General features: G+C 38.0%; 2 protein-coding genes across 2 annotated transcripts; both read right to left on the bottom strand.

Annotated features, from left to right (window-relative positions):
• Positions 1-846: 846 nt before the first annotated feature.
• On the bottom strand, positions 847-10,447 carry LOC103461120 (high-affinity choline transporter 1-like). The gene is made up of 10 exons (XM_017308305.1): positions 9,513-10,447; positions 9,340-9,380; positions 8,137-8,391; positions 7,849-7,962; positions 6,935-7,090; positions 6,704-6,852; positions 5,752-5,895; positions 5,422-5,575; positions 3,559-3,776; positions 847-3,479 (listed from the first exon to the last, which is right to left on the bottom strand). Exons 3-10 carry the CDS (start codon positions 8,318-8,320, stop codon positions 2,826-2,828), a joined length of 1,773 nt encoding a protein of 590 aa, XP_017163794.1. The 5' UTR covers positions 8,321-8,391; positions 9,340-9,380; positions 9,513-10,447; the 3' UTR covers positions 847-2,825.
• Positions 10,448-12,074: 1,627 nt separating this feature from the next.
• LOC103461135 (claudin-14) lies at positions 12,075-19,593 on the bottom strand. Its single transcript, XM_008403463.2, has 5 exons — positions 19,057-19,593; positions 17,257-17,367; positions 16,920-17,167; positions 16,539-16,788; positions 12,075-13,642 (listed from the first exon to the last, which is right to left on the bottom strand). The coding sequence occupies exons 4-5, from the start codon at positions 16,770-16,772 to the stop codon at positions 13,139-13,141; spliced, it is 738 nt and encodes a 245-aa protein (XP_008401685.1). The 5' UTR covers positions 16,773-16,788; positions 16,920-17,167; positions 17,257-17,367; positions 19,057-19,593; the 3' UTR covers positions 12,075-13,138.
• Positions 19,594-19,802: the final 209 nt, after the last annotated feature.

Here is a 19,802-nt window from a genome sequence, read left to right as displayed (position 1 = left end):
ATATATCAAGACACACAATAACATTTTTTATCAGCTAGGACAATGATTTGTCTTCAATCAGCAGATATTTCTATACCAGAGTTATGAAATTCAAAATATCTGAGCATGTTAAAGCTGCAGTGATCATTATTAAACATTTTCCTCAAATTCAGCCTCTTTTTACATTGATAATTTGTTCAGTTTAATAACCACATATTACCCACAGAATCAAGAGTACTCTTAAAAGATGTTTGGCATAAACATGTAAAACAACAAAACTTAGGAGTTTGGTGTAGTCAGCAGAGTTGTCTCAAAGATGCTCAGATATTTCTCTGTGAGGTTTAATCTGGATCAATTGGCCATATTTTCAAAAGGGAAAGTTGCAGTAAGGGTCATGTACCTGGCAGTGGTAAAATTTATAACTTTATAAGAAATCAGTGGGATGTTGCTGAATAATTAATTATCCACAGTGTGCTTCATAAGAGCACATATTCAAATTTATATGTAAAATAAATGTGAATATTTGTGCTCTGATGAGCTTAGTAATTCTATTTGAATATAAACATTTATTTCATTAACACCCCATTTCTTTATTAAACCTATTTTTTGAATGATCTGATCATTTTATTCTTATATTCAGTGTTGTGTTTTCATTAGCTGTTAGGAGAAAATCCTCATACATAATCAAAATAAAGACTCCAAAACATAAAAATAAATGTCATTCATCTATTTACTGACAGGGCCACTAAAACAAATGAACATTAGAATAACACTAATTTATTGAAACCAGGATTTTAATGTGTTAATTTTTATTAATAAATTAAATAGATTTGAATGTGTTAAAAAATTTATGGAATTAAACGCATTTTGTTTTCTTAACAAGTCCCAAGCCGGAACCTTTGTATTGTGTTTCTGGTACGCCCGTGAATCTGACGCACAAGCGTCATTCCGCTAACATCAATGGTCGACAAAATCGCTTTTCTTGGCCCACTGGCTATTAATTTCTCCTTCTAAAACAATCTAATAGACGATGTAAAAAACAAAACAAAAACAAACTATTGTTGTGAAGCAAAAAGAAGTTGGCTAATTACTAAAACGGTTCAAGCCGAAAATAGCATCTCGGTGCTAAGCGTGTTGCAGCAAACACAGACGTCCCCAAAGCTAGCGTCAGACGCCACATTAGTTTTTTCAACTAAGTTACTTGAATGATTTAGTTCCTGTGACACTTGAAAGCTGAATGAGTATAATATCACTTTGCTGGTGCAAATATGTGTGAATATGTGATTTAACCATCACATATTCAACCATTATGTGATGGTTGAATAGTCTAAAAACCAGATTAAAAACAAATACTTCTATTGTTGAGCCCATATGTCTATTTATTCAGTGGTTTAGCAGCAAAAGGCTGGAAATAAAGCTAAGATTCTTAAAATATTATTGCTCTATTTATAAGGTTTCTATGCAAACTTAACACTACTCAACAAAACCATCCTGGATCAGTCACTTAAAGCTGCTTTGTTCACAGGCATACCTACAGTGCCTTGCAGAGCTGTTCATATCCCTTGAACCTTTGACATTTTATGTGATCCAACCATAAATCATGTTGTATTTCATTAGGATTGAATATGATAGACTAAAACATAATGCATAATTATGAAAAGAAGGAAAATGATATGTGGTTTTTAATTAATTTTTTATAAATACAAATTTGAAATGCCTGGTACGCATTTGTATTCTGACACCCCTGAATAAAATCAAGTGCAACCCAATATCATTAGAAGTTATCAAATAAGTAAGTAGTCCACTTTTGTGTAATTTGATTCCATTATAAATCCATCTATTCTGTGCGGCAGAGTATTAGAGCGATAATAAGAAAAAAATACAAAAATAATTTTAAGAGAATAAAGACATAAAATTACAAGAATAAAGTTGTACTAATATGAGAATAAACTCATATCACCAGGATAAAGTTATAGTATTTTAAGAATAAAGTCATAGCATTGAAGAATAATGCAATAAGACATTATTCTCATAATATTATGCTTTTCTTCTTGTACAATTTTATTGTCATAATTTTTTTACATTTTCTTAGTGTGGCTCTCATACTCCGTCGTAATTCTGTCAAGGTGAGTGGCAAGAAAAAAATGGATTATTAAAAGTAAGGCATAGTAGCACTGAATGCAGATCAAAGTATATTCATGTGTTCAAATGGCACAACCAAAGTCCAGATGTAAATCTGCAGGACAAATAAGAAAAACTAATATTTACAGATGCTCTATTTAATCTGGGCAGAACCAACGACATGCAGCTGCAACAGCTAAAGATCCAACTTTATGTGAGTCTATCATATAAACTCCTAACAAGATGCACTGATATTTAACAAAAGTTTAAGGGGAATTACTAATTTTGCAAGGCACTGTATATGCATTAACATACGTAACCTGAGCTAAGACAACCAGACATTAATGCTGCTTCTTAGTTCTAATGCACATTTCTCAAAGCCAGCAACCTTGAAAAACCATTTCCCTTCATCGCTCCACCGCAGTAGCAGCAGTTAAACTAAAACAGTTGTAAATTCACAGAGCCATGGTCAGAAAAACTAAAACAATTGCGAACTTTGTACAATACAGGGTCAGAGATGAGTTTCTAGAGAGGAAATATGAACAAACGGAGGAGGCACCGATTCACTGACATAACTTGTGGAGTCACTTGGAAGCCGCAGAGCGTTTCTGCTGATCTGGCTCACAGTGTGGCAGTAACAAGTTTCCTGAAGGACGCCAACTGATTCTCTCTTTCCCTTTCCTTTCACATTCCTCGGTTCAAGTTTTCTTTGTGCGTTTTGTCGTCTAGTTCTCGCTGTGATAGGACTCCGGACTCGACTCGCCGTCGTCGCTCAGGGCCTCGGCGTTGGTGAAGGTCCCAGCAAGCGTGGCACCGAGGGCTTGCCTGACCGGAGCCATCTCTGAAAGAATAATGTTATCGTGATTGCTTACCAGCGTGGCCTTGTCCATGATCTCTGCGCTATGCTTGGACACGACCGCGTCCAGGAAGTCGTACTTGTGAGACAGCATGCCGCTTTCGAATAAGTACTTTGTCAGGTATGAGAAGACCACGTTTGCTAGGAAAGATGCCACCATGGACACGGACTTGAAGGGGAATCGCTGCTGGACGAAGTACTCTACGTCTCCGTTGATGAGGTGGACCTTCTTCTCCATCACCCACCCGGGGTAATAGATGAATGGAGGCAGTTTTAGGTAAGGCTCCCCTCCACCAATGCGCAGCATGAGTCCAAAGATGTACGCTGCCACGGAGCCGTACGTGTTGGTACCTTTGACGAACAACACACTGAGAAGTTGGGGGAATATGATGACGTAGACGAGGTCGGAGCTTAAGTACCAGAGGCCGTATACAGATCCAGTTAAAAGCGCCATAGCTGTGGCGAGAGCGCCAAACACAAAGATTGTGATGCGCATCACCCAAACGATCTCCGTATCCGAAGCCTGGAAGAGAAAGGAACGGGATTGCTTTTTAATAAAACGTTGATTTATCACTGGCTTTAATAACTTTTGGTGCTCGTACCATCTGCCGAAAGGCTTGCTGATAAATGTTCCTGGCAAACATGGAGCTGGCTGACAGTATGGACGAGTCCGCTGATGACATCACCGCTGCCGACACCGCGCCCAGTCCGAAGAAGGAGATGTAGGGCGGGCAGAGGTGCTGGAGCACGATGGGAAGGATCATGTCAGACTCCTCCTTGTCCTTCGGAGCGACGTAACCATAAGTCGTTTGATTCCAGTCTGGAAAAGAAGTTTTTGAAAAAGCACTTCAGGTTTAATCTTCTAAGGTTTTTGCTCTGAACAAAATGTTTTATGATTTCTGTTCTGGTCCAAATTTGCTTTTAAGACAAAATGTTTCACCATTAAATCTGATTATGAGGGAGCTGTTGTTACACGTGTTTTAGCTGCAGACAAACAAAAAAGCTTGGACTTGTGGGTGGAAATACAGCAGAGATTACCAGCTCTACTCTGTTTGGCTGGGTAACATTTGAAGAACAAGAAATCTGAGTAACAGGAAAAAAGAAACAATACTAAAGAACTGCACATTTCTTTAGTAAAAATGGTAAATCAGCATAAAATTATAGTAATTTCAATAATTTTGGACACCTTTCATTACCAGTCTCAATTTTCTCTGAAAGATTTTCAACTTTCCTTTTGCTCCATGATCTCTGTTTTCCCTCCAGTCCCTGGACACTCATAAGCAGCGACTGTTTAGCAGCCGTTACACATGAACAATCTTCAGAAGAACCAAAATAATTAGCTCTTCTTCAGATGTAATATTCAATAAATCTGCACGCTCTGACAGCTCTCCTCTGGTTTCCCCCCAGACGCCGTGTGAAACAGAAACCTGTTGGGATGTCAGCAACCCAAATAGGCTTTGATCACACTTTGTGCTTAAATAAAGGATCAGAGTCCTGGACCGGTCATGTTTCATTTACATGGGTTGTGAGTGAGGATGATCTGTGGACAAAATCCATTCAACAGTTAGGATTTTTTCTTGAAATAACTTTTTATATAATGGAAATTACAAAACTGTGTATTTTCGACACTTAACATACTATTGCTAATGTGAAGGAAACACAATTCATGTCTCTTAAAGAAACAAACATACTTTAAGTTTGTTTCATGATTTGTGGCAATATTGCAAATAATCAGAAGAAATATTTAAAAAGAATACTCAAATATATTCTGTGTTGGGTAGTAACTAGTAACATTTACTCATTTACATTTACATGAGTAACTTTTAAAAAATACTTTTAGGAATATTGTTATGACTCTGTACTTTTTACTATAGTAATTCTTTTGTGAAGTATATTGTTACTTGAGTAAAATTTCTGGATTCTCTACCCACTGCATGAAAAACAAATATTTTTTAATTCAAAAATTCACCAGACACAGACACTCACCTGCAGTTTTTGTTAAAGTTTCATAAGATTTTTATTGAAAGAAACTGATTTGGAAACTTTTTCTTTTACCCGATTTTGTTACTTATTTSACTTACTGTCACTTTGGTTTTTAAAATACCAAAATCTCCACATAACTTTATATTTTGGTCCGTCTGATTATGCAATTTTTAAATATTAAATATTTGATAATTTCATTACATCAGTAGACTTTTTACCAAATACTTTTTTACTCTTACGTGAGTGGTTTCTTGGATGGGTACTTTTTACTTTTACTTGAGTAAAAATACTATAAAGTATTTTTATAATTGAGTACAATTATTGGGCACTCTACCCACCTCTGATTTTTCAACATTAGCAGAATGTCGACAAAGTTTTTGTACAAAAAACACAACTCATGACATACTTCTGATTAAGTCAGTTTAAACCCAAATATATTTGTCCGCCTTCTACCGCGAGATGACGAGTGTGTGTGAATTTACTCGTGGAAGCCCCGATGGCTCCAATGAGGACGGACGGGACGGCCATGACTAAGCAGCCGAAGGCAGCGAGGAAGGACAGAACTTGAGCGTAGGTCGCTGAAGAGGCAGAAAGAACCCGCTGAAAGTAGACCTGCCACGGAATCCCTCCCAACATCTACAAAAGGAAACACAAAGTAAAAACAGCCTTCAAGCCAACGCGTCACATTCAGCAGTCTAAATAACTCATGTCAAATGCACTCCCTTCAAGACTGAACTTTCTCCATGACTCAAATGTTCTTTATAAGCGTTGCAGAGTTTAATGATGGATTCCCTCATAAAGCCAAGGCTTACCAGCAGAAAGAAGTTGTCTGCCCAGAGCCAGTTGTCCTCAGGCTTGATCTTGCCCAGCCAGGGTGACTGATAGATTGCTTCCTTGGCTGAAACCCCGATGTCTGACACAGCAGGGTTGGAAAGGGCAAAAGGCACACTGATCCACTGATGAAGATGAGAAAAATCAGGATACAAATGTTAGAGCATCATCTACACGATGGCTATGCTGAATTATTCATGCCCTGTAATGTTGGGTTACAACAACTATAGACTTCTTTGTACTTTACTGGGGCTTTTATTTAATAGATGAACACAAACTAATCCCTGGATTTAGTGGAAGGAAAAATATATACTGCTCCGGAAAAAATGAAGAGCCCACTGCACTGAACCCCATTAAAAACCTCCTGGTTATTCCACCAAATATTGATTTCTGAACTCTTCCTGAGGTAAAACATTAGTATTGTTGTTTTCTTTGCATTGTTTGAGGTCTGAAAGCGCTGCATCTTTTTCGTTATTTTGACCCTTTCTCATTTTCTGCAAAGAAATACAAAGGTTTTGCTTGCAATATCAGAGACATGACTACTACTACTGACATGTTGTCAGTAGTTCATAGAATAACAGAACAATGTTCATTTTACTCAAACATATACCTATAAAAATCATTTAAGTGGTCTCTTAATTGTTTTCAGAGCGGTAGTTTTCAAAATGTTTCACAAATAAAAATGAGAAAAGTTGCCTTTTGTAGTCACCTAATTCACCAGTACATGAACAGTCATGAAGACAAAACCATGAAAACTACAAGTTTGGCATTATAGCTATTAAGATGGTGTTCTGCAAAAGTAACTCAACACCATATGATGTAAAAAACAATTAAAGGTTTTTATTTTTTTTATTACATTTGAATTTACCAGTAGTCTCCTGAACATATTCATCACTTCAGAGTTAATCCCTGAGATAGTAATCTACAACTCACCAAGCCCAAAAAGATGCAGAACAGCTGGACCACATCTGTGTATGCGACGGAGTAGAGTCCTCCAACGAGCGTGTAAAAGATGGCTATGAGCGCTGAGATTACCACAGACATGTTGATGTTTATGTCCACAATCACACTCAGAGTGGCACCTGCATGATGGCAGGACAACCATTCAGAGTCAAGTCAAAATTCAAAATCTCAAATCTGCAGGAAGGCAAATTAAAAACCCACCCAGGGCAGACAGGATGGCAGCAGACCAGAAGATTTCTCCCATGAGGGCAGGAATGAAAAGCAGTCCCCCCATCCGTTTTCCATAGAGCTGCTGGAAAGGGTCCAGCATCGTGACGTAGCCACGAGATCGCATCGGTTTGGCAAAGAAAAGCCCACCTGAGGGATGTCAGAAATTCAGTTTGGACAAATAATCTTTAGATGTGGTGCTTTTATTATATCATGCACTGTGTACAGCATCCAGAGTCTCCTAAGTTAGACTCTAAGATGCAACAGGGAAGCTACAAAGTGGGGAATATGTTGTGTCATATAAGAATGGTTGGTTTTAAAGTTACTTCAAAAATTGCACCGTTGATAATCTGACACTTGCTTGGTAAAAACCAGCCCCTTGTATTCAGAGTTGGGTAGTAACTGGTTACATTTACTCAATTACATTTATTTTAGGAAAAAAATACTTTTAGGTATATTTTTACTCCTAAAAGTAAGAATACTTTTAGGAGTAAAAATAAGGAGAGAGCCCACACTGAGCTGGAAGCAAGAACTTTTTTTCCTAGAAAGGCAATGGCCAAGCTAATCTGACACAGCAACTATGCAGAAACTTTTTTATACTTTTCTTTTCAAATACCATTGATAGAATTCACAAGACATGCAAATGAAACTTTATACAATTTATACATAGGGAGTAGGAGTAAATATCTTTTCACTCCTTTTCAGTGAAATGCATTGTTGTTTACAACTAACTAAAGTATTGTTATATAAAATATAAATTGGATGACTCAGACAATGTCTTGTCCTTACTGTATGTATATTACTGTATATTTGTGTAGAAGTGGATGTATATATTTTCTTAGTTCCTTTGCATTTTTTCCTTTATGTGGCTCCAAATAAAGCAATAACTATAATCTAATGATTCTCACCTAATACCAAGCTGAGAGCGTAACCAAAGGGTGCCTGAGCCCAGGCCAGGCCGTAGTCTGGCAGGTAGACATACTCTGCTGTTCCATTTATATATCCCCCTCCTACCCAGGTGGCTGAGGAAAAAACAAAACATTTTTTAAAAACACTTTCCTTTTTGCATTTTAGACGTTTGGAGCCAAGGAATATTCGTGGCCGTTTCGTGAAGGTCCGTGCGTAAAATTCGGACTATTTGGACTAAACAGACACTCGTGAACAAATGAATCATCTTCATAGCCCCTTCACCTCACCGGTCATCGTGAATCCTCCCACGAACAGCCCAATGTCTCTGCCCCCGACCATAATACTCTCGCTGCGGTCTCCGCCTTCACCGACTCCGGAGTTCTTGTTCTTCCACGCGGCCCAGATCCCCACGAAAAGAATCAGGACGTAGAAGAGGACGATGGCCACGAGACCCTCGACGTGGATCGTCATTTTTACCTCCTCTTCAGCTTCCCACCGGGATCAAGTGCTACTGGGAACGGACTGGAAACTCATAGAGGAAACTGAAAGGAAACAGAAACAAATTAATGCATTTTCTTATTTTTGATCTTTTGATCGCAATGAGAAAAACCTGGTTAAATGTTATAATAAATACAAAATATATGCAGAAGCCCAAGTCCGAACTGGCCGAAACATTTTGCGCATTGTAGTCTAATGCGCAACCGCATCATTATGACTTCGTGCGGTTAAAGTATTGGAAGAAAAGCGTTATCTATTTTACGCACAACCTCTTTACATGGAAAAAACTGTTTTGACAACTTTAGGGATAGAAATAGTTATTTATTATAAAAATAATTTCCCCAACAAAAACTACCAAGTACATAATTTTGACTAATTTCCTGCTTGCAAAAGAAAAACAATTATCAAATGTTCAAGTATTTTAGAATGAAAAGGCGTGTAGTCTCGTTTAAAATATGGGTACCATCTGCAGTGGTTGCGGGAATTACAGTTCCCTGAAGAACACCAAAAAAAAAAGAAAATACAAACATCGTTATTCCTTGTGTGTAAAAAACATTTTTTTTTTTTATCAACTTACAAGTTTAAAAGTCAGGAAAACAAAAAAAGAATCCAAACGTATCCATTCGGGGCGCCTCGTTGCTTTCTCTACTGCTCTTCTTTGTAGTTTTTGGCATGTATAAGCTTTTTTTTTTATTTTTTATTTTTTTTTAGCAGTTACATTTTTACTTCCATGCGTAACAGCCCAGTTGTCATTCCCAAAACACAAAACGTCGACGTCAACATGCACGCAGTTTATTAAAATCTAACTAAAACAGGTGAAAACATAGTTTCAGTCTAGGACGGTGCATTAAACCTTTTTATGCTTACACCTTTTCTCCATGAGGCTTTATTGATTTCTTTAAATCATCTCTCAGGACGGTCAAAATGCAGTTGCACTACACTTCACTTAAATAATCTAAATAAACAAAACAAGCAAACAGTGAATTTCTTACCGTTCTGTTGGAGAGATTGGTCTAAACAGATGACACAAACTCTTTTGAAAAAAGAACAAAAAACAAAGATGTCCTGGTAAGAATAACGCCACTTTTTTTGTGTGTGTGTATTCCTCCCTGGCGCAAAAAAACCCCCCAATTCAACGAAGGAGGTTTATTTTTTTTAAACTCACGAAGCTGCCCGGTCAGATCCGCGGAGAGGAGAAGGAGCGAGGGAGGGTGAAAGAGGGTGGAGCTGGGCTGGAGGGATGGAGATGAATGGGAGTGGTGGGTTTATTGGGAGCTGTCAGGGTGGGTAGATGGTGGATGAATGTCCTCCAGGGCTGGACGAAAATAGCAACTAATAGAGAGTGGCGTGACGTACTACCTCACCGGAAAAGCTTTCCAATATTATGTTGGCAGTGGTTGAAACCTTTGCCAGGTTACGTCTCAGGCCTGATTAACGATATTTCGCCGCTGGTTCACGTTTTTCTCTCCTGGTGAAGACGCTTTTACTCGCATGTAATTCTTTTACAAAGACGACTTTGGTTCTTTAGTTCACTTTAAACTTCTGGGATGAGCAAATCTTGCTAAAAACGTCTGATGCTGCATTTTAACTCACCAAAACGTAACAAAAATCATCAACAATGTCATTATCAGCTCCACAGACAGCCGTGGTTTTAATGAGAGTTGGTATAGATAGTCATTTGGAGATCACAAGTTACTCAACTCTCAAGTCTAGTCAAGATATCCGTGTCCAAACGCAAGATATGCAAGTCGAAAGTAATGAAATCCAAGTCCCAAATCACGGCATGCAAATTTCAAACCAGTTTCGAATAAAAAACAACAAAAATCCTAAAATAAAGATAAGGAAGTCTGAAGAGAAATCCTGTATGTCAAAGGTCATTATAGAGGTCAGGGGTCATGAACATCTCAACTTAAGATACAGAATGTCAGCCTTAGTGATTGGCTACTTAAGAAAACAAACCTTTAGAGGATGTTTTGTTGTTAAAGACAACCTGAAATTAGATTAAGTACATTTTTGCTGAAAAAGAATGATCAGCTAATTTACATTATATTTTGCTTCTTTGATTTAACTTCAGCACAAAACAAAATAAAAATCTCTTAATGTTACATTAGTAAAGCCGACATTCATTGTCCTTTCTATCAGTCCAAATGTCAAAGAAGCTGGACGTTGTTGCAACTTCATCCAAACTGTTTCAGCCACATGTTGAACAGGCTGCATTCCCTTTTCTGTCTTTTTTACCATCTTGCATATTCTGTAAACAAATAAAATGGCATATAGTGAAGTATGATAGTTCTCCAAATGGCTGTTTTTGTTTCTTTTCTGGATGTGGAGTTTGATTTAGATTTGTGTAATCTGACAGTAAAATGGTAACATTTAGGCTGTTTGAATGTTTTAATGTGTTAGATATGAATCATCTCCAAATGAAGTCATTAGTTATGATGTTTAAAGTTTAAGCTGGTTGAAAGGCCTTTAATTTTTAAGCGGATTTGTCAGCGCTGTCCATGGTGCTGAAGTTGACATCATCTTTGAAATCTCCAGTTTTATGATGACAGTCTTTCAAACTGACTAGTCTAAACAATGTGATGGTCCTAAATTTCAACTTTCTTTGTCAGAAATGGAACATTTAATTGAAAGAAGATGTTTCACGGTGGTTTTCACATCCTGAATAAAATGACCGACTCTGACCTCTACCTGTTTGCATGCTCTCTGTGGAACAATGGGAGAGAAAGACAATGCATTGCTGAATGTTGGTTGTTGTTCTTTCACTCAGTGCTGCATCACTGAGGCGTCCAGCCCACCTGTATGTAATGGGGTTTAAATATGGGTTGGAAATGAGTCCTTAACGCCATTATTAAGAAATAATTTGATGTGCATTTACATTTTTCCCTCTTGTTTGGTCCTGTGGAGTGAGTTGGACTGGGTTTGGTTTCAGGATATTAGAATAAACAAGAAGTAGGAAAGACGAAACGTGGTTAAAATGTAAATTTAGAGAGAATGATGGATATTTCATCCAACAAAAGGTCATAAAATAGACTGCTTTTGTAGGAAGTTTTGATTTATTTAATCCAGGATTTAAACAGGCTAGCAGATTATTTTTTGTAGCATGGAAACTATATTAGATGTAATTAAATATCCCACCTGGGAATATTCGACATATTTTGAGTTAAAAACTGTGATGTTTACTGTACCTTTATTTGCCCACTGATAGTTTGTGTTTACTCACCAAATCAGACTAATAGATAAACATACATATTTAGCCTATAATTAGTTTTCTGTTCTCTATGATTCAACAGAGACTGAAGATCTGGGTACAGTCTTTATAGTAAATAACTTCAACCCCATAAGTGAATTCAATTTTTTGGGTGGGTGTGTTTATTTTCTTTTTCCGCCGTTAGTCATCTCTCTACCTCTCATCTGACGGGTAGAGATAATAAATTAAGCGACTGTTGACATGTTGGTCCTGTAATTTCCTGTCTTTGCGGCTGACAGTCGGTCAGACAGAGGCCACCTCTAATTGGAGGGTTTTCCACAAATACACCTCGGAAACATTTCCACAGTGTTACTGGTAGAGACAGGAAGGAAGAAGGAGTCATAAAGAGATTATCATTCAATATCCACAAACAATCCTCTAAAAACATCAACAACAATTAAACATAAGCTACATCATATGCAGAGATGCACTGCGTAAAGAAATAAGGATAATTGTGATTATAATGAACCAGACTGCTCTCTCTCTAGATCTTTATTGCCACCTAGTGGTTCCTGCAAACATCAGAAGGGATGTTAGGAAAATTAAAAAGTCTTCAGGAAACAAAATGGTAATAACATTTAAGAACATCCTCATAAGTTATTTTCTTGTAATGACAGAAAACCTAACTTTTGCAAACAATATTCAATCAGTTTGAAATGCTTCTACTTTACTTCGAATCTGTCTGCATGATTACTTTGAAATGACTTTTTGATTTATAAAGTGCATTTAGATGACAAGTGTTGTGGATTTGTGCTGCAAAATTAAGTCCAGTAAGTATTGCGTTTCAATCCCTTTTTCAAGCATTTTAAAGAACAAAGGAAAGCCATCATGTCACAAGATGCAGTCTCCATTTCTTCCAGATGACTTTATATTTAAAGTCTCAGTAGAACTATAACTGTTAATATAGTTTTATTTCATATTTGCTGAAGATAAAGAAAGAGCAAATGTTCAAAAACTAAATTGATGGATGAACATTTACTTGTGAGAAAACAAAAGACCCTGTTAGTGTTAAGCAGGACTAAAATCTGTGAAAATGACGGCGTTTTGCACGACCTAAAAAGTTTAGCTTGCTGTCTAACTCTACAGGACTTGTGCCAAACTTTAGCTTTGAAAATGTGAAAATAAATAAATAAATAAATAAATAAAAATCTGGAAACATTTTTTTTACCACAAGGAGAATATGTTAATCTTCACTAATTGATGTTTATTTAATTTAAATGTAAAGGAAATGGATAAAATGACTGTGACTATTTTAGTTTTGACTAAAAGGCCACAAGAAGAAAGTAAGAGGACGTGACGTATTCAGTGCTGCAGAAACTGGAATCTGACCAACAGTCCGGTTTGTATCCTGCTTTCTGTAACATGCTGCCACCTACTGGCCAATTTAATGCATCACAACGGAACAAGCGTTCCAGTTGAAAGCTCAATAATTCAGTTTTGCTTTCAATTCAAAACGAGGTCTTTAAGCAGAAAAATTAGGTGTTCTTCTTTTGGTTTGACATGGTGTTTTTTTAAAGACATGAGTTATTATCTCCATGTTTTCAGACATAGTTATTAAGCCGATATCCACTGCTAGAAAGGGAGCAAAGAGAGGGTGCATGATTGTCCTTCAGGGCCTCAGGGGGCCTGTAGAGAGGAGCAGGGGGGTTTAGGTTGTTGAAGGGAGGTAGAGGAGCTGAAGGTTGATGTGTCTGCGCACGGAGGCGACCCTGCGACCTTTCTCTGCTGCTCCAGCACAGCACCAGCCCACCGGTCACACTGAGAAAGGACGAGGCGTAGCCGAGATACACAGCCAAGCCGATCTCGTACTTCATCCCGCTGAGAAGAAAGGGATCGTAAAAATCCATGATCACGTCGTTGGTGGTCCAGGAAACGGTGACGAGGCAGAGGAGGCCGGCGCAGAGGAAACCGACCCCGCCACTGAGGACCAGAGGGGATTTGACCACTGAACGTTGAGCAAAGTGGGTGCACTTCATCCCCATTACAGCCACCAGAGATGCCAAGACGGAGGAGATGCAGGAGAGCACCATGAGAGCCCGAGCAGCCTACAGGAAAGAAAAACAAAGTCTAAAGTTCATTCTCTAATAAAGCAGACACTGCCATCTTGTATTTCACATTTTTTCTCACCCATATTTCACATTTAAAGTTACCATCTTCCTGGTAGTGACACCAAAATATAATAACAGAAGTTATTTATTTGATGCGGTGTGATTCATCTTAGTTAAGTGGCAGTTTATTCTGTGTTTTCTAAGCACTGACATGGAGCTAATGAATCGATCTTTGGAGAAAAAACAACAAATCAGTTGCTCATTCAAGAGCCAGCCTTAATGTCTAAACAAAGCAAAAATACCTAAAATCAGGTGAGTTTCCAGATCTTCACTCATTTTAGCAGAACAAAAAGAAAAGACACACTTGGGAACTAATTACTCCAAACAATAAACATGCAACAGCCTCATTATGCAGGTTTTTGGTGTTTTTTTATTTCATTTATGCTTTATTTGCTTGAAAGTCTCAAAGTAATCTAACTGAATGTGATATTGGGGGATTTTTTTAGCTCATATTTTCTGAAAGTAGTTGTGCTGTTTGACTTCTAATACGCACCAATAAACTTAATAATAATAATAATAATAATAATAATAATAATAATAATAGATTTGATTTGGAAGTGTTTTTCTTTGCACTCGAAGGCATTGCACAAAATACACAAAGTCTGAATGTAAAATATTTTCCTATGATAAACTTTTCTCCGTTTAAATTAAAACATTGAATATGGAAAGTATTCTTGTAAGTGCATTGAATTAATATATTTTCTGAAGTCTACATTATGACAATGTGATTTTTTTTCTTATTTTTGCAAAGTATTAAAAATATATAAAACATATTGTCTTGCATTTAGCAAGTAGAAATAATTTACCGATCTTAAACAAGAGAAGCTTCGCCTGATTTTACTTTATATTGTTAAAAAAAAAGGTTGAAATGTTTTTTTTTTAGCTGTGGAAGATCCAGTATTTGAGATTTGGCTCCAGTGCTCCTAACTAAGGTTCTTTCCGTCTTTTTGGTGAAGCGCACCAGTTCCTCGTGCAGAAAAACATCCACACAACATGATGCTGCCACCACCAGACTTCACAGTTAAAATCTGACGCTACTCCATTTTTGTTTACATTTTGTGAAGAAGGAAGCTGCACTCATGTCTTTTTCTGAGGATTTCATGTCGCTTCCATCAGTGGTTCTTAGTAAAGCGCCACCACAGTTGAGTTTTTTTAATAAGTTTGCTTTGTTTTGACACAGTGTGGTATGAAAGGGAACCGCACCAGCTGAAAAATGTAACAAATGTTGCAATTGTTGTCCCTAATCGAAAATAGTTGAGAAAGCTGACTAACCGCCCAAACGAACTTTAGTTTTTCTAAAACGAACTAAAGTTTGTTTTAGACATCTACAATGTCGGGATCGTTTGAGGACGAGTGAATCAAACTCTGAACAGATTTCGGTTCAGGTGAAGTGAMCTCTGGTGCAGTTCAAAAGCATATGCGGATACAAGCGGACCGGAAACCGCACCAAAAGCAGGAAACAAACTGTAGTTTCTGGGTAACTAAAGAAAACAAATGCGCACGTCTAGCTCTACAGGGAGAAATATTTAACCAGAGTCAAAAGAGAAATCCTGCAACCGCTAAAATGTGACGCTACGCCATTTTTGTTTACACTTTGTGAAAAAGGAAGTTGCGTTGGTCTTCTTTGGAGGTTTTTGTGTTGTTTCCTTCAGTGTTTTTTTGGTGCAGCGCTCCCACGGGTGAAGGGTGGAACAGGTTTCTCAAAGGGTTTGGATTGTTTGGACAAAATGCAGTGTGAAAGCAAACCGTCTGGAAATGTAATAATTGTTGCAACTTTTGTCCCCAATCAAACCGAGTCGATTTGATGTGAAAACACTCTTAATTTCAGACAGAGGAGGAAAAAAGTGGTTGTCTTTTTAAACAATGTAGCCTTTCAATAGTACACATCTTTGGTTCTCACAGTAACATCACTGGAAAAATGCAAAATCTTACTGAGGGATTTACCCCCTCCCCAACAGGTGCTGTTTTTTGTGTACTTTATATATTCCAATTTATTTGGGTAAATGTATTGTTTGGGGAAGTATCTCGATTTATTTACTTGTTTTAATCATCTTCTCATCTCTTTGAGGTCACCTGGTCATGTGTTGCCATGGAAGCGCGCCCATGAGCATTGCTGACAAGGACCTGGTGTTTTCAATCAGCCTCATTGGGAAAATCCATATTCTGAGAGGGAGGAGAGATGTATTTTTATTTTGATTGGATTCAGATTGTTTTTGTTTCTAGTTTTGTTTGAGTTAATTGTAACTGTGTAGACTTTTTTAGGAATAGTTTAGTACAAATGTTTGTACTATTCTCCTCCTTCTTGCTTTGACTGACATGATATGCTATAAACTGAACTGAAGTGTGTGAAGCTGAAGATAAAAGAAAACATATTGATGGCTCTAAAACTGCTGGTTCCAGTCTGGCTTCTTTTTGATTGCAAACCAACACTTACCAAGTGTTTTTAGTCTAGTTTATAGTGCCAATATCTTAGTACACTTGGGATAAGAGAAGACTAATGTACAATTAGTATGTATGCATGTATTTCTCAGCAATATATAGGAGCTTATGTTAATGAAAAAGTACTAGTTCCATTGGTAGATTATTTCACTAAAATATTGAAAAAACATCTCGTTACAAGTAAAATCTACAAATTGAACTAGTACGTTTTTGTCCATATTAAGGAATTATTGACCTAAGAGAAGCTCATATATTTTGCTGAGAAATTACATGCACGTTAGTTTTCTCTTATTTCAAGTGTACCAAGATATTTGCACTAAAAACTGGACTAAAAGTACTTGTTAAGATTTAGTGCCTTTGCAGTGATCAGGCCATGTGGATAAAGCTTCGGTACCTGCAGGTCGGGGGGCAACGCCAGCAGAGATCGGTACAGCTCACACTGGTAAACGCCCGTGCTGTGCCAGGCGCACTCCATCCACAGGCCTTTCATGTAGGCGGTGGCTGTTATGATGTTGGACCCCATGTAGACTGTGCTGCGCCAGTGGGGGAGCAAAGTTGCGACAATGGTTCCTGCAAAGCCCAAAAGTCCTAGGAAGAAGCCAAGGAGCTGGACTGCCACGCTGGCCATGATCGAAGCGCTGGAACTGAAAAGTAAAAAGGCTAGTAGTTAAAATCACTCAGTAGGAAGACATGTATACCACTGCAGGTGATGATTATTTCACAAATGTGCAAAAACCACCCAACAAAAATAAGACACACTCACAAAATTACTTACAGTTCCCAGGGCTGAAATTCAGTCAGGATTACTCCTCTTATCGTCCCCGGAGCAGCAGCATGTTCCTCCGAGCTTACCAGCGGTCACGGAGCCTGAGCCATTCCTCAAGTGTCTCTTCTGAACGTGCGCAGAAATAGCTGTGGAAAGTTTCAGCGCTCCGGCGTCGTCGGTCTCTGGTGAGTGGCAGGTGGCTGCGTGTGTGACTAATGAGAGCAGTGTTCAGCTTCACCTGGTAAACGCTCTCTCCTCTGGAGGGGCAAAACCACAGCAGTCTATTTGTTAAGCTCTTCGCCACACCTCAGGAAAAAGACGAAATTAAACATTTACAGAAACCCACCKGAGCTGAGAGCACAACTTTAAGTCGGTGAAATTATTTCACCGCTCTGCAGGACGTTTGAAGGTGAGGGGCTGAATCATCACAGACAGGTTCTAGCTGCTGGGTCCAGAACTGTTATGATAGAGAAAGCACAAAAATTGGTTTAATTTTGGGTCAGGTTGGATTATTTCCATGGATTGCACTGTCTGAAACTCTGTTACACATTTACAAACAGAGAAGTAAAAATAATACAACTTGCAGCTCCAGGCTACCTTAAACTGTCAATAAGCTCTAATGATTTACTTTTGTTTCTCTTAAATGTTTTTGGCAAAATATGACAAGGAAAGTATGTGTGTTTGAGTAATATTGATAGAAAACTGCGTTTAATCTCCAAATAAAAGAAAACTAGAACAAATTCGTTGTCCTGACTTCCTCGGAGAACAAAGGCTCTTTGCAAAGCCTGGTTATTTTTTTCTGTGTTAGACCTGGCACTGCTTGGATCTCATAAAATCTCAGTGACACAAGCCCTTTTGTTCTTACTTAATGATCGACTACACTGAAGGCATGAAAGGAAATCATCAGGAACAAAAGCTAAGCTGTGACAAGAATCTTGTCTCACTTTCACACCACGAGTTCCCAGTATAACCACATAACAGTTCCCTGCCAGAGTGTTTGTATTAATTCAACGTACCCACATTTAGACAAGTCCCAACCACAAACTTTATTAATGTGAAATGGAAGGGAAATACTGGATTTATGGAAAAATAAAAAAATCTGAAAAGTGTGGTGTGCGCTTATCTTCAGCCCCTTTTTACTCTGAAATCCATGAATGCATTCCAGTGATGTCACCTGCTTATACCTAATTAATAAATTGAGTCCAGCTGCGTGTCCTTTAAGTTTTTTTTTTTTTTAGAGATCAGTTAACAAACAGCATCACAAAGACTAAGGAATCACAACAGAAAAGTCAGAAACAAAACCAAAAAGCTTAAAATAAAACCTTTTGGCCAATCTAACACTGCACATTACCCTGAGCACACAATCCTCATGTTGAAACATGGCAGTGGCAGAGTTATGCTGTGGTAATCCTCTCTTCAGAGGAGGATAGAAAATTAAAAACAAACATGTTTTAAGCAAAAAATTCACAAGACACACACGCACAGACACACACCTTTATCAGTTTTATATAGAAACAGATTTTGAAAAAATTAATTTTATTTTTTGTTACTCGTATAAATTGTCATTCTGTTCCTTAAAATACCAAAACTTCCTAATAACTCTATATTTTTGGTCCGCCTGATGATGTCATTTTTCTTTTTGTTGCTCAGTACTTGAGTAGACTTTTTACCAAATCTCACATGAGTAATTTCTTGGATGGCTACTTTTTACCTTTAAAAAGTTCATATTTAAATGGGTACAGATGACTGAGTCACCCAAAAATGTTTGAAATGACAGTTAGCACTAGCTCCGCTCTGATTGTCACATCTTAGTTGTCAAGCAACATATCCATTTGCCTGAGTTGCAGGACCGTCAGCAGCGTGACAGGCCAGTTTTAGATATCATCAGCTTGATCACTGACATTATGTCCATCAGTGTCTGCTACATCATGTAAGGGACGGCCTGAGAGACGGGCCCAAGCAGATAAATATGCGCCAATGTCACATTTGGAGAGAAGTGTTGCCATGCGGCGCCACACAGAAGAGATATTCTCCTCACTTCTTCTTGGAGATTAAGAGGCGAACAAGAACGTGATTCACAACTTTAAAAAGTACAAACCACGCAGTCAGCAGCAGAGCATAGCAGCATGAGGTGCAGGAAGTTTACCTGATTGAATTTATGTGCTGCATAAGGAGCCAGATGAGGTCTTCTTTCTGCTGTTCATCCTTCTTTCTTCGTCTGTGTCCCGAGCGTAGACTACCGTGACATCCTGTTGCCGTACAAAAGCATTTTCTCAGCCCTTCCCCTGGGTCGCTCGTGGTGCATTCGACTGTCTGTGTGATCCCTGCGGCAGAGGGATCATCCTCTCCAAGGTCTGCCCGTGGGAGACGCCATTTGAAAGTGGAACACTTAATAGTCTTAGTTAAACAGAATAATCCTGTGATTAGCAGCTGAGCATATAGTGGGTTTGCTTCTCTCAGCGCTTGAGGGTGACACTGCAATGGTACTGCGATGATGTGGACAGGCAATCCGTTACTAGGGTTTAAATGACTGGAAAGCTGCACTTTATTCACCCCTGATCAACAAACACACTAAATATAAATTAAGTCAAGATCCTTTCATTTAGTACGTTTCAGATTCTTCAAAAGTTGTGATTTTCTGTGTCACTGCTATTGTTTTGAAGCTCAGACTTAGGAATGTCAATTTAATAATTGTCTTTAAAAGTCAAAATTATGACTGATGAATATTATGAATATGAAATTCATCGTTATGACTGTCGGAATCAAAACGATGCGCTTTTAATCTCATAGATTGGACTGTGATTCTCCTAATTATGATTTTAATTGTCGAAATAATAACTTTGAATATCATAAACTAAGACGGATTAGATTCTTAAAAAAAAATGAATGAAT

This window comes from Poecilia reticulata, linkage group LG2 (assembly GCF_000633615.1).
Source record: "Poecilia reticulata strain Guanapo linkage group LG2, Guppy_female_1.0+MT, whole genome shotgun sequence".
NCBI lineage: Eukaryota > Metazoa > Chordata > Actinopteri > Cyprinodontiformes > Poeciliidae > Poecilia > Poecilia reticulata.
The sequence above is the reverse complement of the archived record's forward strand: the minus strand, read 5'-3'. Positions and strand labels throughout refer to the sequence as shown.